This window comes from Schistocerca gregaria, chromosome 5 (assembly GCF_023897955.1).
Source record: "Schistocerca gregaria isolate iqSchGreg1 chromosome 5, iqSchGreg1.2, whole genome shotgun sequence".
Lineage (NCBI taxonomy): Eukaryota > Metazoa > Arthropoda > Insecta > Orthoptera > Acrididae > Schistocerca > Schistocerca gregaria.
In genome coordinates this window covers 284,085,115-284,107,780 of record NC_064924.1, presented here as the reverse complement: position 1 = coordinate 284,107,780, position 22,666 = coordinate 284,085,115, and the positions used below count along the sequence as shown (strand labels likewise).

At 43.1% G+C, this 22,666-nt stretch overlaps 1 protein-coding gene across 1 annotated transcript in view; it reads right to left on the bottom strand.

The window, feature by feature from the left end:
- The window catches only part of LOC126272422 (uncharacterized), a 37,811-nt gene extending 15,793 nt beyond the window's left edge, over positions 1-22,018 (bottom strand). Inside the window, exons 1-3 of the mRNA XM_049975266.1 lie at positions 21,477-22,018; positions 20,161-20,258; positions 8,874-9,122 (exon numbers count right to left, since the gene is read on the bottom strand). Of these exons, the coding sequence (XP_049831223.1) occupies positions 8,874-9,122; positions 20,161-20,254 (343 nt within the window). The 5' untranslated portion in view covers positions 20,255-20,258; positions 21,477-22,018. The remainder of the gene's footprint in view (positions 1-8,873; positions 9,123-20,160; positions 20,259-21,476) is intronic.
- Between the last annotated feature and the right edge of the window lie 648 nt (positions 22,019-22,666).

The window sequence follows — 22,666 nt, the reverse complement described above, 5'->3', positions numbered from 1 at the left end:
TATGTGAGATGTTCACGCAAATTCGTTATTTTGTGGTTCAGGATTAAAGCACGCACTAAGGGCCAGTAGCGTTGCATTGTGTTATTGTGGTTGTGTAGGTGTACGTAAGCACTAAGGAGTAGTGACTTAGCAATATTTGGGTTAAGATTTAATGTCCGACTTCGGCGTGACTGTTGCAATATAGTAAATTTCGAAAATGTCGGATGCAGTAAATGCGTATATTAAAAAGAACGTCCTACGCAATAGTTATTGATTGAGAAACAGTTTTAAGTTTAAGGATGTGATAGCCTTTCATAGTGGGGTTTTGAATTGTGAACCAGCACTAACAAGTCACTGACTACCTGTGGTTTAATAGCAGGAAATCAAATAGTTTTTAGCTGAAAAAGGCAGTACCAGTCTTATCCCCAAGATATTTCAAGAAAGAGTACAGGCTTATTTGAAAGTAGTATCTTGAATCTATCTTTTCGCAATGAAGTAAGAGACTGGAATAGCGGCGAAAGGCGTAATTCAAAGAAATTAAAGAGAAAGAATATTTTTCAGTGAACGTCTTAACGATAAGAAATAATCTTTACACAGGAAGAGCAAGTTTGTGAATAATTAGAAAGTAAAATTTAGTCCACTTAATCTGCAAGATTGAGATTAACGATATAGTCCATTACGATAAAATTTCAACAGTCTAGCATATTGTTGTAGCAAGACGCTACTTTTAGAGGTTATCATGATTGACAAAGAGCGGAACAGTATCTTTGCCTATTGAACGTCTTCAGTATACGTTGCTGTTATTGGTGAAATAACTACATCATTCCTACTCCCCGTAGACTCAATATTTTCTGGTGATTGATACTAGCTATGGCGCTGGTTTGACTTCCGAACCTAATGAATCCTGATAGATGTGTTTTAGTATCTTGACAGGTATCACTGACCTCACTGTACCACGAGAAGTGCATCCATTCTTTCGTACATAGTGATGTAGCGAACAAGATTAAGTTATAGTGTCAGAACCTAAATATAGAATCTTAGGTGACGTATTAGTACAGACGATTACTTGAAGTCAAACAGATTACGTCGTTGAGTGTAAGCAATAACATGTCAGGACAATTTTAGAACGACGAGAGTGAGCTACATCGGCCGACCCGTTGCTTTTGACACATGTATTGCAGTGCTATTAGAGCTTGTTCGTACAATATATCTGCTACCACTGAAACTTAGTACGAAGTTTGCATTAGTGGTATCTAGAGTGGAGCAGTACAATTTCTAAGGAGAGTGGAAGGATTTAGAAGAGAAGTTCTAGAAGGAAAGGTAACGAATAAATAATGGAAAGTACAAAACAGTGTGGGTTGAGAAAGATTCCTAGTGAAGACTGTTGTAAATGCACTGGAAGAAATTGCAGTAGTAAGCCTTGGTGGGCTTTCAATCTATTTCGCGTGTCTGGATTTCGAGCATTATTGACTGACACCAGTATTGGCAGAGCGAATCGTTTGTATCCTGTGGATTATGTCTCAGAGCAGCATAGGGAAGGTAGCCAGGCAGCGAGTCACAGCGGACTGGAGATCAACTACTAGCCGAGTTTCGTACGCAGTGTCAGTCGGCCGTTCCGTTTATTTTCAGACACTCACTTGTTAAGCAGTTACGACACCGAGGTGAGTACGGCGTCGTCTCCGCGGACCTATCCTGTCTATTTTACGTTGAGCGAGATTGGGTGCTGGGAGCCGCACTGGATATTTCCAGAATTATCCATTATCTGCCATATCGTGCTTTTATGGTCAGTATTTCTTACGACACCCTTACCTATATACCTGCAATTTCTGGCTTGCTTAAACAGTTGAGTAATTAAGCTAAGGCTCTCATATTTCTGAACAGTCGAATTTGCTAATTTGGACATATATGTTAAGAATTTTCCATGTAATCTTATTTTATATTTGTTTACTTTAACAAATTTTCTTGTATTTAATTTATTACATCCGTTTTAAATTTGCAAGTCTAAATATCACGGCAAGAGGCATTGCTTGTAAGGTCTGAAAGTACTGCGTCGCCACAGGAAGCTTGTCATTTTCGTTGTATGACTACTTCACCTAAACATGCGTGACGTGTGGACTGACTAAATCATGTCAGAACTTATTCTGGGCATTTATTAGGTTTTCTTGTGTCAAATTTTGTTCTGTTTAATGCTGTAGGAGCCCTTGTCTAAGAACAAAATTTTGAAATTTTGTGGCGGATTAAGAGCACTACGATGAACGTTTCCCGAGATGGTGACCATTAATATTTGCCTAGTTTGACCCATGTTTCACCTTAGTAATGTTTTTGAACAGCCCTATGTAGTCTTCCGATCCCCGCTGCCGGCTTTTCAGCACCTGGTGGCCACGTGGACTTGTTGCCTAAGCACCGCTTTGGTGTTTATTGGCTGCCTTTGAGACGTGTCCTTGATCGCCTTAGTCTGCTGAAATATTAAGTATTGGCTATGTTAATTAATGCAGTACACTGACGGGCTGCTAGGATTGTTACCTGTAGTTTCGACCAACGCGTTACGGAGATGCTTCGTAACCTCAAATGGGAATTCATGGAGATAAAGCAACGTTCTTTTTCGACAAACGCTATTGAAAAAATTTAGAGAGCCGGCATTTGAAGCTGAATGCTGTAAGATTCTGCTACCGCCGACATACATTGTGAGCAAGGACCACGAGGATACGAGAAGTTGTACCTCACAGTGAGCCAGACAGACAACGCTTTTCCCAATTTCCAAGTGGAACAGGGAACAAAGCGACAAGTGCTGGCGCAGGGTAGCCAACGCCACGCACCGCACAGTGGCTTGCGGATGCAGATGTGGATTTCTGATTTATGTAACTCTGCCGGCCGGAGTGGCAGAGCGGTTATAGGTGCTACAGTCGAACCGAGCGTCCGTTATGGTCGCAGGTTCGAGTCCTGCCTCGGGCATGGATGTGTGTGATGACCTTAGGTTAGTTAGGTTTAACTAGTTCTAAGATCTAGGGGACTCATGACCTCAGATGTTAAGTCCCATAGTGCACAGAGCCATTTGAACCATTTTATGGAACTCTAAAGTCTCAAGTTTGCTTTGGAATACGTTGTATACTACATGTTGTGAAGTACGGGTAGCTAAGTTTTTGTTAAAGCTCTATCATGTTATGCGAATGTTTCGAAATCATTCAACCATAAATACTTTTGTTTTGGGGCGCAAAACTTCTATGGTCATTAGCTTCCGGTTTGTGACTTAGGAAACGGTAAAAAACGAAAATGGAAACCAGCAGCAACGGGAACGAAACAAATTTGACAAACTAAAAGCAGAAGGAAAGCTAAAAAATCCACTACAGGAAGGGGTTGGTTGTCCCCAAAAAGAGCTTCAAATGACTGACGTCATCTCACTGGCACCAATAAAATTGGGAACGCGATCGGCCGAGCGCGTGTCATCTGCTAAATTGGACGATGTATCAGGCGACAGCCGTAGACGGGCGCGTAACGGAGTAACATGGGGGCACTCAATTAAAAGGTGTCTTAACGTTCACACCTGCGAGCAGTGGGGACAGACCGGGGAGGATCGCCGCTTAAAAGATGTATATGGCTAAAAAGACAGTGTCCTATCCGGAGTCTAGTTAAAATTACCTCCTCCCGACGACGCGTTCGATACGAAGAGGTCCAAGCACAGGCAAGAGCTTTCACGTCCCGCAAATTATTATGGGGAAGTGTTTACCAATGTGCGTGCCATAAGAGAACAACACGACGACGTAAAACACTCCGTAGATCGGTGAAGAGAATCGTGCGAATAGCTGGCCGAAGAGAGAGTGCATACTTGGCCGCTATCGGCCGCCTCATTTCCACAGATACCAACGTGTCCTGGGAGCCAGAGGAACGCCACCGAGACGCCCCCAAGTGGAGCAAGCGCAGGCAGTCCTGAATCCGGTGGACCAGAGGGTGGACAGGGTAGAGAGCTTGGAGACTGAGGAGAGAGCTGAGAGAATCTGAACAGATAACATACTGTATCCGCTGATGGCGGCGGATGTATTGGACAGCCTGGAGAACAGCGTAAAGCTCCGCAGAATAAACCGAACACTGGTCGGGAAGCCGAAATCTATTTGGGATGTCGCCAACAATATAGGCACTCGCTACACCTAACGATGTTTTCGAGCAATCAGTGCAAATAAATGTGGCTTCCTTCATTTGTGCACATAGAGCAGTATATGCCCGACGATAAACAAGTGAAGGGGTACCATCCTTGGGAAATCGACAAAGGTCATGGAGCAGGCAGGTCCGGGGACGGAGCCAAGGCGATGCTGTACCCCAAGTTGTCAAGGAAGTTTTAGGAAAGCGGAAGGAATGAGAATTGAGCAGTTGACGGAAGCCGACTCCCAGTGGTGGTAGGGAGGAATGGCGGCCTGCATACCCTACATCCAAGGAGGCGTCAAAAAAACAGATGGCTAGCTTAACGACTCACGACAGCTCGCCTATTGGACATCGGAGGTTCAGCGGTCTCAGCATAAAGGCTTTCCACAGGGCTGGTGCAAAAAGCTCCAAACACTAAACGTAATCCACGGTGGTGTATAGAGTCGAGACGCCGATGAATGGACGGCCGAGCAGAGGAGTAAACTATGCTTCCATAGTCTAATTTCGAGAGCACTAAGGCGCGATAGAGGCGGAGAAGGACCACTCGGTCCGCTCCCCAGGAGGTACCATTCAGGACACGGAGGATGTTGAGGGATCGCAGACAGCGAGCCGAAAGATAGGAAACGTGGGAGGACCAGCACAGTTTTCTGTCAAACGTAAGACCCAAGAATTCAGCGACGTCCGAAAACGGAAGGTTGACAGGTCCTAGATGTAATGAGGGTGGAAGAAACTCCGTACGACGCCAAAAATTAACACAAACGGTCTTACTGGGAGAAAAGCGGAAGCCTGTTTCGATGCTCCGAGAGTGGAGGCGATCGAGACAGTCTTGAAGACATCGTTCAAGAAGGCTGGTCCGTTGAGAGCTTTGGAGATCGCATAATCGTCCACAAAGAGGGAGCCTGAGACATCGGGAAGGAGACAGTCCATAATTGGATTTATGGCAATGGCAAACATAACACTTAGCATGGAGCCCTGTGGTACCCCGTTTTCTTGGGAGAAAGTACGGGAGAGAGTAGTGTTCGCCCGCACTCTAAATGTGCACTCTGCCATAAATTCGCGAAGAAAAAGGGACAGCCGACCTCGAAAGCTCCAAGAGAACAGTGTGCGGGGGATGCCTGTCCTCCAACGGGTATCGTATGCTCTCTCCGGATCAAAAAACATTGCTACTGTTTGGCGTTTCCGGAGAAAATTGTTCATGATATAAGTGGAGGAGCAACAAGATGGTCAACTGCCGAACGATGCTTTCGGAAACCGCATTGGGCAGGTGTGAAAGGACTGCGGGACTGCAGCCACCAGGCTAAACGGCAATTCACCATACGCTCCAAAACCTTGCGTACACTACTCATGAGAGAAATGGGGCGATAGCTAGAGGGGAGATGTTTGTCTTTTCCAGGTTTCGGAACAGGAACGACGATAGCTTGCCGCCATCGTCTGGGAACAGTACTGTCGGTCCAAATTCGATTATAAAGGCGAAAGAGGTAACGTGGCCTATGGGTTGATAAATGCAGCAACATTTGGATGTTTATACCATCCGGTCCTGGGGCGGAGGAGCGAGAAGGGAGTTCATGTTGTAGTTCCCACATGGGGAAAACAGCATTATAGCTTTCGCGATTTTGAGAGGAGAAAGCAAGAGGTTACACTTCCGCTGCACGTTTCTTTGGGCGAAACGCTGGCGGGTAATTTGAAGAGCTCGAAAACTCAGCAAATTGTTGACCCAATGAGTTAGAAATTGCGACGGGGTCGACTAACGTATCAGGCGCGACAGTGAGCCCAGAGACTGGGGAGAAACTAGGCGCGCCAGATAACTGTCGAATCCGACTCCAAACTTCCGAGGAGGGAGTGAAGGTGTTAAATGAGCTAGTAAATTTCCAGCTTGCCTTCTCGCTACCGCAGATGACGGCATCGCGCACGGGACTGCTTATAGCGAATACAGTTGGCCAAAGTAGGATGGTGGCGGAAAACGCGAAGAGCACGTTGCCGCTCACGTACTGCGTCACGGCATGCCACGTTCCACCAAGGAACTGGGGGGCGGGAGCGCCGGGGCAATTCGGAGGTGCGTGGTGTTTAACGTTCCGCAGCTGTGAGAATAACGTCTGTAATTTGAGTGACCTCATCGTCGACGCTACAAAAGTAACGGTCATCGAGTGTCGCTAGAGACGAAAAACGTGTCCAATCGGCTTGGGCAAATTTCCAGCGTCTCTGGCGCATATGTGGCAGTTGTGGCTGCAATCGAATGACACATGGAAAGTCGTCACTCAAGTGTGTATCAGCAAGAGCGAACCAATCGAAGCGCCGAGTTAGCGGAACAGTACCGACCGAAAGGTTCAAATGAGAGAAATTCGTCGTGGAGGCAGACAAAAATGTAGGCTCTCCTGTGTTGAGGCAAACAAGATTGGCTTGATGGAAGACGCCTAGCAATAGTGAGCCACGCGGACATGGATGTGGAGATCCCCAAAGCGGGTGGTGGGCTGACCAAGAAGATAGAGATCAGCTCGTGCCATTGATGTGGACGATGCAATGTATACAGTACAAAGAGAGAAGGTGTATCCAGAAAGGGAAAGACGGACTGCGACTGTTTGGAAGGAAGTGTTTAAGGGGATCGGGTGATAATATCGAGTTTTATGGAGAAAAATCACGAGTCCTCAATGCGCTGGAGTGCCTTCAACAGAGGGGAGATCAAATCGGACTGACTGAAAATGGGGGAAGACAAAGCGGTCGTGGGGACGCAGCTTTCTTTCCTGAAGACAGAAGATGACCGGCGAGTAGGATCGTAAGAGGACCGCCAATTCCTTCCGATTGGCTCGAATGCCGCGGATATTCCAATGGATAATGGACATAGGGTGGACAGAAAATGGAAGAATGTGACCAAGGTTGCTGTCAACGACTGCTCAGAGCTTGTGACTGGCGGCATGGAACGGCAGTGAGCCGGAGGCGGAAGACCCTGCTCCATAGGTTGTTGAGGCGCAGCTCCTGCCACCAGCGATCGGCCGGTTGATCGGCCGCCAGCAGTGCGCCTCGGCGACAGAAGACGGCCGAGGCCTGTTACCGCCAGGTGGTGCTGTAGATGAGACACGCCGTGGCGGAGAAAGAGGAACTGGGTTTCTTATTAGCCTTCTTGGAAACATGTTTAGATGAAGGAGGAACCGATGGTTGTGAAGTTGGGGTACGTAAAAAATCTTCATGAGTATGCTCTTTTGGAAGACCGGGTGTCTGACTTTTGGGATCGAGATTTCGCAGAACCCGATGAAGGGTGAGCCATAGATCGAGCAGGCGCAAGTGGGGAGGTTGAACGGGCGATCTTTGCGCTCGCCTATCTGACGTCTTTGTCACTAAAAGTGACATCACAAGTCCGCGTGGCCGCCTCCTTTGTTGGCCGAGGAGAGGCAAGGACAGTGCGGAATCTCCATTGTCTGTAAATTGAGATGTATGCTAAGTTTTCGAATTATCCGCATGTTTCTCCAATTTTCGGCTGCATCTCTTATCTTTCTGTATTCCACGACATTCTGAACCGAGCACATATGCTCTAATTCACTGAAGAGGATCTGGCATTTGACTAGCGGAGACGTTTCCGTTCATAAATGTCCCATTATGCGAAATGCAATGCTATCCACAAAGTTCCGAAGACTTCAAGAGCCGACAAATGCGAGAATTGTGGCACAATGAGCTTACCAGCCCATGAATCTACGTGGCTGACGAGACTAACACAGAAGAATGAAGAAAATAGAGGTTGCGTTATGATCAGTTTGGTTTTAGGGAAGGTAGATACCAGAGGCAGTTCTGTCGTGGTTGATAATGGAAGCGGAACTAAAGAGAAACATCTACGTACTTCCATGGGATTTTTCGACCTGGGAGTATTGGACAATATAAAATAGAAGATATTCGAAATAGGGGTAAGCTATAGGGGGAGACGGGTATTTTACAACACGCCCAAGAACCGTGACAGTAAGAGACCGAGAACTAAGAGCTCTGATTAAAAAGGGTATGAGGCGGGAATGTAGTCTTTCGCATCTATTGTTCAATCTGTACATCGACGAAACAATGTCGAAATAAAAGAAGGTCAAGAATTGAAATTCATTGTGAAAGGAGATCAATGATTAGATTCGCTGAAGAATTGTAGGATCTGTTTAATAGAATGAGCAGTAATGGCTACAGGACATGAACATAAGTAATCTAAAACAGACTATCAATGGGGAGCAGAAGTGAAACTTATTAGAATTGGTGATCACGAAGTAGATCAAGGTAAGGACGTTTTTCTACGTAGACAGCTAAATAACCCGTGAAGGACGGAGCAAGGCTGACACACAAACCATAGTAGCACTAGCAACTAGGACATTTCTAGAGAACAGAAGTCCAATTCAAATTTAGATTTTAATTTGTGGGGGAATTTTTAAGAATGTTCATTTACAGCACAGCATTGTGTGGTGGTGAGAAGGGCTGTGGGTAAGTCTGCGTGGACTGATAGGGTAAGGAATGAGGAGATTCTCCGTAGAATCTGCGAGGAAAGGAACAGAGAACACCGACAAAAAGGGACGGAATGGTTGGACGTCTGCAAAGACATCACTGAATACCTTTGATGGTACTAGAGGGAGCTGCAGACTAAAATCTGTCGAGGGAGAGGGGTGCGATATATACGGCAAATACTTATGTACGTTGCAATTGCTACCGAGATGAAAATATTGGCACATAAGACTAATTCTCGGCGGGCCGCAAGAAACCAGTCAAAAGACTGATGAAGTAAACAGTACGGAGTGGAGCCTCACCAGCAGCTTCACCCGTGGCGGACCCGGCCCAGATGGTGGCGCGCTCCACGGTGGTCAGCGTGTATCCCACGGCCTCGAGGGCTCGCTGGCCCAGCGGCCGCGCGGCGAACCAGCGCAGCAGCGTGGACAGCATGTGGCGGCTGACTCGCAGCGATCGCAGGCACAGCTTTGTCACCGTGGGCGGCGACCGGCGGGGGCGGCGACGTCTCCTCACAGAGCTCTCCGGCGTCCTCTCCTCCGGGGGTACGACTGCAACCACAATACCAGTGTTAAAGTTTCTGCATCTGAGTTCGCTAATGCTGCATATTCTACTTGCCTAGTATTTGAAACCTTAGCGACCTTTAAATAGCATCACTGGAAACAAATTATAGTTTTCAGAGAATACAAAGCATTTCCACACGACACTGACGTGTGCAGCTGCAGTGTATAGACTAACATTCGATGTAGAATTAAGAAAATTTCGTTTATCAGAAACGTGTACTTCTGAAGACAACTGCACGTTAAAAAATTTCTATTTCGTAAGGGGGATTGAATCTAAGAATGAAGAGTAGTGTGTACGATTTCAGGAAAACGTTACAAAAACAAGACAGCTAATTTTTGTTTGAAAGAATGCACTAACACTTTGCACGATGTTTATTTCCCAAGATCAATAACAATTTGTGTGTCAAAGTACATTCGTTATTGCAAAGTAAAAAATAACATTGTGCAGAACTAGCATCCTTTCCTAATTAGTAAGGTATTAAGATTAGGATACTATTCACAGTGTTTGCCACCATTACTGCGCATGATTTTTGTTGAATACGTCCCAGAGAGCCAAGATTTGCTGAAGAGAAGTGATGAATTCTTTATTAGTTCTTGAATAACCGTCTTAAGTACTATCAGACTGCTTCAACTTCCACTTCCACTTTTATCTGATCGGATACGATGAGTATGTCGCGTAACAACTAGAACGGGGAACTTTTACATTACGTTAAGTAAACGATAGTCAAGCACAAAATGTGTATCGTCTACATATAGCTCGAAACGAACAGCCGAGATAAATAGTAGAGCTCACGTTTAGAAGAGTCTAGTGTGAAAAAAGGACTGTCTTGTGTAGTAATTCCATAGCTCTGCAAAGACACTTAACTGCAATATTCAAAATTTTGTTCAGTTTGTTTAAAAGTGGACTCAAAGCTACGATTTCCTATTTCCACCTACAGCGTGTTTAAAGCTAAGACAATACTCACCAAGAATTTGCCATGCTGCACCGAGTCAAATATCACACCACTCAAAAGCCTTTATTTTCTTCCGCAGCGAGTGATATGAAATTAACCAAGTCCCACGAGTCCTGAAAAATGTTAGTGGACTAATAGGGGGTGCGTCCACCATTTCCCCCCATTGTGACGGCTTTGACTGCAGGGAAGGCTTTGAGTGAGGTGTTGGTATGTCTGCAGGAATGGCAATCTTTCTGAAGACCCTAAATGAGAGGAGATAGTGATGGACGATCTAGTCTGGCATGAAGTAGTTCTGACTAACTTCAGACGTGAGTCATTGGGTTCAGCCGAAGCTCTGTGCAGGGCAGTCATTCCAGACCTTATTGCCCTGAAACTTTTTCAAGCCATACGCTACTTTGTGACTGGGTACATCGTCGTGTTTGTACAAATGAATGTCTCCGATCTGATCCTCTACTGCACGGACTACAGTCCTGTGTGTTTGTATCTTCCCTAGTTACTGTTCTCAAGCGCAGTAAGAGGATCACACCGTCACCAAGCCAATACTCCCGTTCCGTACTTCATTGTTGGCAGTAGACATGGGAGTGCACTCTCTCCAGACATTCGCAAATGCCAAACCCTTCCACCGAACTGCCACGCGGGGCACACGCAAGAGCACGGAGCTACGGGTGGACCTAGGCGTGTATGCTTATTAACGTCGCATCTTCATCTGTCTTATCCTGTCTGTGCTTCCTAAGCTCGTTAAGGTGACTGTCGCACGTGATGATTCATCGGCTCTACAGTGCGTGAGCACCTTAGCACCTCTTAGCAGCTTTCACGAACCTGTCGTCTCAATCGAAACGAAGGCTCATGAAGTACGCAAGCAGCGCCAATCTAAGGAACATTCGTGGTCTGAACCGTCACTGCTGCCACCCTGCCCTGGTACAAGCTACCGTGCATTGTGCCTACAAATGCTCCGTTTTAAAAAAGTAAGGCTTTTTGTCACCTTCATAACGTTGACTTTCCCTCCCTGTAAAGAGATGCAAATTACTGGTAGGAGAGCAGTTTTACTTAAACGACGCCAGTCAATGTTTGTCATACTGTTTCGGCCCATCACGAAACTTTTGATCAAAACAGGCCTCACGTCATGTTATTACGGTTAAGGCGAAGTGGCACCATCAGAATACTTTGGTTTTATCACTGGAATCTTGTGAGACATGAAAGGAATCCGAAGAGGTGAGATCAAATGAAGAAAGAGATCCCTCTTCTGGTAAGGTCAGAACCAGGTGTCCACGAGCGCCCATACCAATTTAAGATAGGGAGGGATCCACCGCATTTGAACCACATTCGTTGTTAAATGGGGTATGTTCCAGAAACCTGGATACGATGTCAGCAATACCAGTACCTGTATTCCACTTCAGGTTTCACAACCGTTTTCACTTCATTTTAATCTCATTTCTTGACCAGTGCCCCCTTACGCGACATTTATAAATTTCTTTTATCACCACTGGACGTTTGTAGTATACCGGTATCATTTTGTATATACTTAGAACGCCATCGAGAAACGATGAAAACTAAGTTGAAACGCCCAAAAGAATGAAAGTGGTTAATGGAGTACTGGAGTACTGCAAAAAGGTGTGTGGGATCGTGTAAGGCTGAATAGTGCAGCAGTGAACCACAGTGGGCAGTGTAGTTTAAGAGGAATTGACTTTTCTACACATGCTTGTCACCGTAGTTTGATAGATATAGGTCCAAGGAATCTTATTACGAAGAAACTGTGGCTAACTAACTTGTTGACTAACGAAGAAGAAAGGAATACTCAGGAAAGGACTGGACTGGACTATATCAATAGTTTGAGACAGAAGGCTCTGGCCTCTTCATACAGTTATTAAGGGCCATCAAACAACCCTCTTGCGTTTTTAAAGTAGGAATTTGCGTGCATGCAAATTAGTACTTTCCTGCCACATTAAACTTATGCAAGGTAGGTAATCATGCTGTTTACATGTATATGTATGCTCGAAAATAGGCTGCATGCACATTATAAATTGTGCATTTAACGTTAGAGACTTTTGGCTGTGAGGAGGCCAACCACTCAATGGCAGCAAATCGTCAGAAGGTGGGGTGTAGCATCCGGTAATGGCAATTTGCGGAAGGGGACCCGACCGGCTGGTGGCCAGCCGCTCTCTGTGTTGGGTCTCAGAATTGAACTACGGACGCTCGCTATTTTACAATGACTAGAGGGAGGGGTCAGTTTCCACCCTCGCTGAAGCCTCTTGTTTTGGACAAGAACGCATGAGCTCGGCGGCACGACTACTATTGCCCAGGACACTTCGGAAATGTGTCGCCGAGATCCACGGGACAGCTCACTGAACGGCGCCACACACGGCATCCCAATCGTCACATTCCGGTGGCGCCTATTGCCAGAAAGCCTCCCACACTAAGTCCTGGCTAAGGCTGTGATACGCTGTTCGACCTTGGCACATGTTTGCAGTCCACGTCTGCAAGGAAGGAAGGAAGGGCTATGGCGCCTAGGTTGACGGGGTACGGTAGTTGATTCTATATGAATTTGCTGTAATGTCATAATTAGCGAAAGCTTTCTTTAGCGGCGACGACTGGCCGAGTTCTATCACAGCCGAGCAGTGGCTCTCCGGGGCCCGAGTGGAAGAAAATTTGAGCTAGTTGGTTTTTGGTCGCCGCAGGGGTCTCGCATAATTTCCCGCCATTGCTCCAGTTATTTCATTCCCATTTTCACTTTTCCGACAACTCGGATGAACAGTTTTTTCCGCTCGAGCTTCGATCGGTCTCCAAGGTGGAGCCCATATCCATGCAGCAGAGCCTACCCGAAGTAGCAGCCGTAGTCAGGAAGCAGCCTTGCACCATACTGTCGCAGCTTCGGCCTGTAGGGTTTAGTTGCTTTTTAGCCACCCAAACTTCGAGTTGGTGTTTCTCAACCGTGGCATCCATAGAACCACTTCGCCTATGGTTTATGTGGTACTGTATGCGATCACCTACTAGTTAATCGATATGATCGACCTGCATTTCACTTGTTCGCTTTCTTCTCCATTCTTAGTAGGAAAGCACACTAGGTTCTATGCAGTGGTGACTTAACATATTTGGTTCATGTTTATGTACACGACATTCCTTGTACAAATTCGTGATAAATATAGTTTCATTTAAAGAAAAATTGTAAATTCTCAGGACAGCATTTACCTATTTAACAATAACACTCACTAGAACACTCATTTTTGGGGTAAGTTTTAATTTACGGAATAAATTATGTGATAGGCTATCCGCCCCACGTAGGTTTTGTATTATGAGGCGAAAGAAGCGCCGTATCGTTGAGGTACAGAGGTTGTACCACCACAACTCTTGATAATCATACATTTATGTATTTTAGGAAGTTTTATTATTTTTAAATATATGAAGTTACAAATGTTATTTGTTATTTGAGAAAGAATACGCATGGAATGTCAACATTTTGTACGAGACGCTGACCTAGTCAGGATAAAGCTGTTGTCCAAAAAGTATAATTGTAAATGTATTATCGCTGAGCGTGCGAGAGCGCCGAAAGAAAAGTAGCAGTTTGGAGTCGCGGGGAGACTGTTGTATGTATTCGCCAGTGTGGCACTAAATCGTGGAAATAAAGTGTTTCCAAAGTGCGGAGCAGTGAAAACATGGTTTTGGCGGAAATTTAATATGGGCAAGCTATGTGTATGGCATGTATTGGACACAGTACAAATGCAAGAAGAGTAATGAACATCGAGAGTACTGTGGGCCCTTGTTATCGGCTATATGGTATGGCAACAAGATTAACCTGTGCTGTATTTTACAGCTGAATGAAGCCGCTCAACGAACCAACGCCATCAAAGTGAAGTAAGCTCTAGACTTTTTATAACTAGAAGTCTAATACGCTGACCAGCGTAATGGAATTTCATTGCTTAATAACATTGTTTTCGTAGATATTGTCACGTAAATAATTTTCCGAAGTCGTCATCCAAGTAGTATCCACCCTATCCCTTTGTACGAACCGAGATAATCAGAAAACGAACCGAAAATTAAGTAAACAATTTGATCAAACAATATTCCAACTTTCGGACAATTACCTAATAACAAAATCATTGTAGTGAGTGTCAAATAGAATGATGCAAAATTCAATATTAATTCATTTATTAAAATGAGACTAACTTTCATAATAAAAATTGGAATTAAGTTTTATGTAACTGACACCAAATTTCACCGTCAAAGCACAGTTTCTATTTTATAGCTTTGTTCTCCATTCTTAGTAGGAAACTATCTACAAACAAAGAGTAACTGCTAGGTAAATGACAGTCCTTACCAATGACTAAATTCAAACTATCTGTATGCTATAATTTCGACAGTCAGTATTACCGTAACTTCAAAAGTTACTGCCCACAACCAGTGAACAATCTCACTTTAACTGATTTAAAATAAAATATGCAGTCCCGACATCAGTAGACGATCTTGCACGTATGAGTCTGCTTAACTGCACTAGGCTACTTTCATTTTTGAATGCTTGTTCATTAACGCTAATTTTAAATCTCGTGTAAGTGACGTAGCTTTTGCGTGTCGTATCTTGTGATTAGGATAATCAAGGGACTTATTTTGGGTTGAAAGTAGCTTCCTTCCCTGGCCCACAGGTAATGGTTTGATTAGAATCTGTGAGCGTGTGTGAATGAGATGCCAATGTTTGATACTATTTTCTCTGCAAGGGAGACAATCTATAGCCAGCTTGCTGCTTCCAAGCATACGAGCCGTTCCTGCTTTATAGCAACGAGCGTTTCACGATGACCAGCCTCCCAATCCCCTTAGAAAGGTTTTCCGAACCGTTCCACTTCTCTCCAAATTGAAACCTCTTTCTGGTTCGAGATTATACTGGGAGAGACGAGACATTCCTTTGGAACTTAAGCTGGTTTTATTTCGGATAGTGCATTTAGGTGTTTGAAATCATTAGGAAGTATTTAGTTTTACTGAATCTCTGGAGTTGTTAACCGTAAGAAATGTCTGTACAGGCATTTCGATTTTGTTCATGCCAGAAGTGACTGCTCCCGGCAATGGTCGCTGTTTTCGTTAACTTCGTTCAAAGTTTTGTTTGATTAGATGCCCATTAAATTTACTAAATTAACACTTCGATATGAATAACTTCGTGTTTTATTAACAGCAAGTTTAGTCTTGTCAGGAACCATGTGTGAAACTTTAGTCTTCAACTCTTTGCGAGTTCACTTTTCAGCCATAACTTAATCACACAATCGGCTCGCCCTCTTTGGAAGTGATTTCGTACACTTTGGGGTATGAAGTTTTATGGCTCTTCTCCGGCGTGTGGATGAAGTCTTTAGATTCTGACGAGGAACATTTCCACTCAAAATCAGTTATAATGCAGAACGAGCCACATTTCGAGATGGTTTAAAATATTTTTAATTTAGTTTTGTGGGAATGCTGTCTTACCTTACAATTTCTCCCCTCTAGCAAGTAACTTCATTGGAGGTCAACGGTATCTTTTGTGCCCTGTAGCGTTGCGCGTAGGTTTAAGAGATTTAATGCAGGATTAAATTCCTTTTTATGAAACTTTTAATTTCCTCCTACGAGCATGTGCTATTCCTTGTAAATTGATTCCGTCATTACAGCCATTGGAAGTACGAAAATGCTGTTAATATTGTAAATCATTTTCTATACTTAGTATGAAGTTTCCGCAGTAAATGTTCAATACCACAGTAATCGACTACAGTATTTACACCTGGTGTCGTTCCCACCTGAAGTTAAATCCGAAAGTCTATTAGTAACAACATTCAAGAAACTACCATGTATTCGTTTAACATACGTTATGTACACGGGTAGTCCGAGCAAATAGTACGTAGAGTTTCCTCTGCAATATTCCTAAAAGCTTCGTGTAATTCATTTGCGATCCGTCTACCTTGCACCACACGCGTGTGGCATGACCATTACGAAAATTACGTAGTCCGCTAATGCGAACGATTGCAAAGAAAGCAGTATCAGGAAGCAGCCACGTTGCGCTGAGCTGATCCGGGTACCAATATTGAACAGGCGTATCACAATAGTTCATGCATTTTAGTTTCTGATAATACATAGAAGAATGGGGAAGAAAAATTGAGGCTCTTTTAGACTAATAGTCTAGAGTTAGGATATGTAAAGGCACGAGTAATTTGTGACGTTACGCTTGACATCTGACCCAAGTAGAAGGATCAGGGCAATTTATGAACTTAGGAAGCGTACGACAAGGCAAAATGATGCACGTTAGTCGAAGATTTCAGAAATTGGCTTAACCTACAATGAAAGGTGGATAAAGCACACTGTGCGGCACCAAAGAAAGAGAAATGACACGAGGCGCTGGAACTGAAAAAGGCCGTTGCTATTGTTCAACCTGTACACCGAACAAGCAATGACGAATTTAAGAGCTGCTTGGTCTATACAGTTATAGTCCACACATTAACATGCAATGGTCGCGTCAGTAGGAGAAACACTGGAGGTCGTGTTGTCTCTGCGAGATATAGGACCAACGTTGCGTGGTATCTGTGCAATAGAAAATGGCCTCACACCCATCAAACTGAAGCGGACAGTGTTACCGCACGACTGTCGCTTTTCCCGCAACTAGGTAAAGGAATATGAGGGAGGGGGGGGGGGGGCGCACGCTATCACTGGAGTGCTAATGGTGCGTTCAGTGAGAAATTTAATATTAGTGACGTTTTATCATTATTAAATAACTCATTCGTTGAACAGTATTTTACACTAGCTGTAAAATGAATCAGGTACGTCTTTGAAGGAATAGAGGATGTAGGCTCTCATGTACAGCTGTAGTGATCAAGACAGGGATGGTTCTAACCATAATGCCACGGCTGACTACCCGTCCTATAGTTATGATAGACGGGGAAGAACGTAAATATAAATTTTTACTTAGCTAAATTTTAATGCTAAGAAATGTCCAATATCCTTGCAACATTTCCACGGATGAACTACCAGCTCTGCTATTGTTGACCATGTCCAGTTAGATTTAACGTTTACGGTTATTATTGGAGTAAGGTAGCTACTGGGTTACAGCCCAGGTAATTCTGATGAAACCTAGTATTTAAAATCAAATATTACCAGCACGTACTATAGGTGACTTCGAAGCATCTTAGTACTACTGAAGTTTTTGCAAGAATTTGTGGCATGCGTTGTGTTATCCTACATAAGATCAGAATTTTAAGAATGGCACCACAGAACCAACGAAACTTTTGTTTATTGACGTAGGTCCTGTTTTGGTCAGCCGACTAAGTCACGGATACCATCACATCAGATTAAAGTATGGCTCTGTAGCTTGAAGTACGTAGTTGTCCATAATACATGAGCTATTATCTTCAACACTTCTCTGGTAGTAAGAATGGTTGCGTAGATGTGAGATGCTAAATTGTGTACCCGACTCCGAGGAACCTACTTTCAGCCTGGTGCTACGGTATCTGTGACTAACATAGCCACTTGACAGAAGCTGAATGAGTGTATAAACACCCATTAGAGCAGCTTTTGTTTTTGGGCCACAAATTCGTTTCGAATTCACCGTTCAGCAGACAGTTCCCACACGACCTCACATTTGATACATCGAATGCAATTTAATAAAATTTCAGTTTCGGCTGATTATCTGGAGATGCGATAATCTTGCTTTTAGCCGTCGCTGTCTTCGTAAAGGTGTTTCTTACACTATTCCAATGGCTTCCTTATCCTACCCAGACCAAAGTACTTTATTTGAATGTGGTTTCTGAACGAAGGAGGGAAAAGCTTTGGCACCGCCAGCTGTATTAGCACGACCTTTGCACATACGGCACAGAAAACCTAATAGCGTTGTTCTTACAACTAAACGTTAATTGACGTCTACGACAGGAATCCAGTTGTCAGTTCAAATGAGGTTATAACCTGTAACAAAATTAAGTGCATGTGCATTTTAGTGTCAGCGGATGTTACATTGCGCGCCGATATTAATATTCGCGTGAGGAAATCAGAGTAAATATCTCTGGAGCGAGCATTGCGTTCTGCTCATGTTAACATTAAACCAGGAATGTCACGTGATTTCGGGACTTCGCTGTGCATGTGTGGTTTCCGCAGCGTTTGAAGTTTATAAAATGAAGAGTTTTTGTTGTGTTTCACCGTTTGTTGGTAATGTAATTGCGATGGTGAATTGCTGTTACTACGGATGCAAAGAAAAATGTGAAAGGAGGGATAGCAACTTTTGAAGGGGACATACCATGTAACTCTATAGTCATAATAGAGACACTGTATATGATACAAATTTCGAGACGCATTATAATTAAGGCTTGATTCTGTAGACCTATTATTATACTATTTTGTGACTTTGTAATAGATATTACGGCCCACACAAAAGCTTACCAACAAGCGCTTCCTCTCGTAAATTTGGTAGTGGAACAGGAAAGGGAATGGTTTCTTGTTACAGTAAATACTATCCTCCATGCATTTATCAGTGACTTGATTAAGTATATAGATTACTCACTATACTTATTTAATAAACAGATCAAGTACGTAAAATGCGTTAAATAAATACTTCAAAGTGTCACCAGTAAAAAAAATTGTGCTTTAGGTCGCAAAAACGAGAAAATAAATACGCAGAAATAGCAGAAAGAGGACGAATTAACAGGGATATAATCGCTAATGAGTGGCAAATTCGGTATTTTCCGACACTTGCAAAAGTACTAGCGTACTTCAAGTCGTTCTGCAAGACTATCACTGCAAAAATGTACGTCAGGCTCTGTAATACTATAAAGTGCCGTATCATACAGAAAACTACCAAAAATCGAGTCCATCTGAACTGTGACACATCGCAAAGAAGCAAATGCAAAATCACTTGCCCTTAAAATTTACGTAGCTGCGGTATCAAATAGATACTGTTAAAATGTCTGCGCAACATATATAATTAATCCGCGACACATACGAAAATAATCCGTCTGGACTAGGGATGTAGTGACATTCTAAATATACAGGGCGCTATACGGACAAAATACACGACGTCCCGAGAACACGTGATCTAGCCGGCTATTTATGTTAACAAAAATAATCTAATTTGCGCATGTGATGCTCACTCCAGAGATATTTACTCTATGGAGGAAATGCACGCCATTAGTCTGAAGTATTATCAGTCAATGAGCACGGCTCGTTCTATTTTCTGTCCATAGTAAATGAAAATTGTTAGTATTCTTTTCTATTAGATTTGGCGCGATTTTTGGTAAAATGGGGAAAACAGAAGTATGTTATGGCATCAATCTATTGCGGCTCTTTTGTTCAGATTCTTTGGTTTCGACAAGTCGCAACCAAAATTTCACGTTGCTAACTAACCTAGAGGGGCTTCACTACTAATCAGTAGCAATATCTTTCCATTAAATAAATGTGAGAATGAATTAAAATGCCAGATTAATCGTTATTCTGTCGCTCGCCATATACAAAAACATAATTACTTCGTAACCCCTGCCAGAAGAAATCAGACTGACCTCGTTTAGAACGAAAACATGGTCCCAATAGGCTGTATTCTTCCTATTATTCCTTCAATGGCCTAGTTTAAGCCGTGGGTAATTTCAGACATACCGTACGCTGGAAGAATACAGCTTACTTGGACCACAGTTTCATTCTCAAAACACGTTGAGGCTGCACTCTCCACAAAAACAAAATTTTGAAATATACTTATTTGTGCCGTATACTGTTACTATTGGCTGCAACCTACGCCATGGAATTGCCAACATCAGAATTATTCGACTAGCCCTGTCATTTAGCACTGTAGGATCTGTACCCAGACGAAGCAAAATTGCATAGTCATTGTACTGCAAGCGAAGTTTGAGACACTACGCACTTACCGTTGCTGTGAGTTTTCGATCACCAGAAATGCACAGATGTCTGACCGTATTTGTCGCGGCTTGCAAACTTTTGAACTTTTAGATGTCCTGACTTCATAGTTCCTCTCTTTCCTCAAATATTGAATTCCCGGCTTTCATCGTTAAACTTCACATACTACGTAAGGTGTTAGTGCAAGGGAACACAGTTATGGCTGGCACCGTCCAGATGTAAAGCACTGACAGCCTGATACGTACCTCTAGCGTACGGCGGGAATTGCTGCTCAGGGAACTCGTCATCACTATTGACATCCTGTTCTGGTTGATTTCGGTATCCCGATGAAGCCGCCATGGACCTACACAGGTATAGAACTATTATTTCCGCATACTTGCGACAAAAGAAATATTTTACATCGGTTGGCGTTGAATGAACAACGAAAAATTAAACTATAGGAAGCAGTTTTCTTCCATTTTATTTGTAAGGCATCGTTATTTTAGTTACTACCAGACAATTTTAGTCCGGGCAGTTCCGACCAGTAACATTTTTGAGAGTTAAAGCACCAGTTCAACGTAAGTTGGCCGATGACAGCTTCACGGCCAAGTAAAGCAAAAAACTAGTCATTGTAACAGTTCAATTAAACATTAAATTCTTAGACTAGGAACTTGACGAGAAAGAACAGTGATTCTTAGATGTACTGTATTTTTCACTGATCTATCGCTTTTATTAAACGTATGCTCCTTTCCATCCCGTTTTAAATGAGTTTCAAATATTAGTATCATTCGATTAATACCAACACTAAATAAGGAGTTTACGATCCAATCTTATTTAAAAGCCTTTTATATGTTACGGACTAAGTTTATTCTGGTTTTTGATTATGTTACGATTGCTTAATTTTACACCACGCAGAAGACATCTACGTTTGCGTCATCCCCTTCAGAACTTCATATTCAAATGGACGGAACTTAAAAAGTCTGAAACCTATAAAGCGAACGATTTTACTAATCAAAAATTCCGATTATGTAATTAAGATTATCAAAAGGAACAACATATGAAACGCTAGAGAACAATTCTGCAATCAGTTCCAAAACTGAAGTCATTTTAGACCCATCGCAAATCTGGAATCTAGATTAACGATAGTGCCGTAGCTAGGTAGAATCTACTGCTCGAACAAAAAGGGTAAACAGCAATCACGTATTGCGCGAAGTTTTTTCAATGATTACGTCAACAAAAAACCGGTGTTGGCGCGATTAAACTTTGTTAATAAGCGAAAGTACGTAAATACGATTCTGAAACCTGATCGTGAGCTAAAAGTTAACTGAATTGCATCAGGACATTCAACACCAGAAATGAAGTTAACAGGACAACACATAAGTGAAGCAACACTGGAAATCAAATACGAGAGAGGAAATTCTGTATCGTATGTATGAAACCACATAACGCAAAACAGCAAAATAACGAAGTACGACATATTAATAACTACGAACTGAGTGATTTTTTACAAAGCTGAGGATACAGCAGTCTTACACGATAAGTTCTATTACAAAATCAAGCTGAAAAGACACAAGCTGTATACCTGTTATGGATTATCCCGTTACTGTTGACAAACTTCGGAGCAGAAGTGACTTTCTGTCACGGCCCACTATAATATAAGCCAGCATCAGCCACGCACGCCCTCTGAGGGACGACAACGCTAACCTGTAGCACAGCTATCGGTTCAGGCTGAAGGCCCCGACACACACACCAATTTTTCGGACCACCGACCGACCGGCCAATTCCGTGAGCGTCTACACACGTCACGTCCGATTGCACCCAGCGATTGCAGGGCCGCCTGTAGTTGTGATTTGTTTATCTTTCATTCATTGCGTTTATGTTCAAAGAGATCCCGCTTAGTTTTACACAAAAACAAAAACGAAGTTCGCCTTGGTTGTTATAAAGGTAACAAGGAAAGAAAAAGAAGCGGGGAGCAAACTGTGGGCAAACAAGTGAAAAATGCAAGGACAGAAATTCAGCCACGTTCTATTTACTTAAGCAGCTAGGAGCCGACGATTTTCGTAATTACATACAAATGCGTAAATCACGCATTTCGGTGCTGCTCAACAACCTCAAACAATTCTTCACGAAAAAGAGTAGACATGAGAGAGGCGCGGAGAGGCTGTCAGCTACATTACGATTTCTAGCCAGTGGCAAAAGTTAAGAGGATCTCAGATACAGTGCTGTTGTCTCCGCGCAATTATTAACCAAAATGACTCGTGAAATCTGCAATGTGATTTAAAAGTTGACTGAGGAAGTACATCCAACATGGCCAAGCAAAATATGTAAAACACTAGACGTTCATGAAAACGTTATTAATTTATTTAGGTATGTAGCATAAAAGGTGACTTGTAAGCTTAAGAAACTCAATCGAGATTCGAAGAACAAAGACTACACATGGTGGTGGCGCATCTCATCTAATAAATATAATAACATATACGTAGTAAATCAAGCATTTAGCAATTTTTACAACCGTAAAAAAAGATAGCAGAGGGCTTTGATATAGGTTGGACTTTCTCTTGACACTTAGTTATGAGGGAAGTATATTTTATGAATATCGGTGTTTTGATTTACGATTTTATTCCAGATTAAGTATCGGAAATAAAACTTAAAAATAGACATACAGGAGATCGACGGCCTTTTAATTCTCTCTATATGCCACACGAAACCATTATTGGTTCAATAAGAAAGAGAAATGGAACAAGAGTGCCACTCGAAATTGTTATGGTTTCG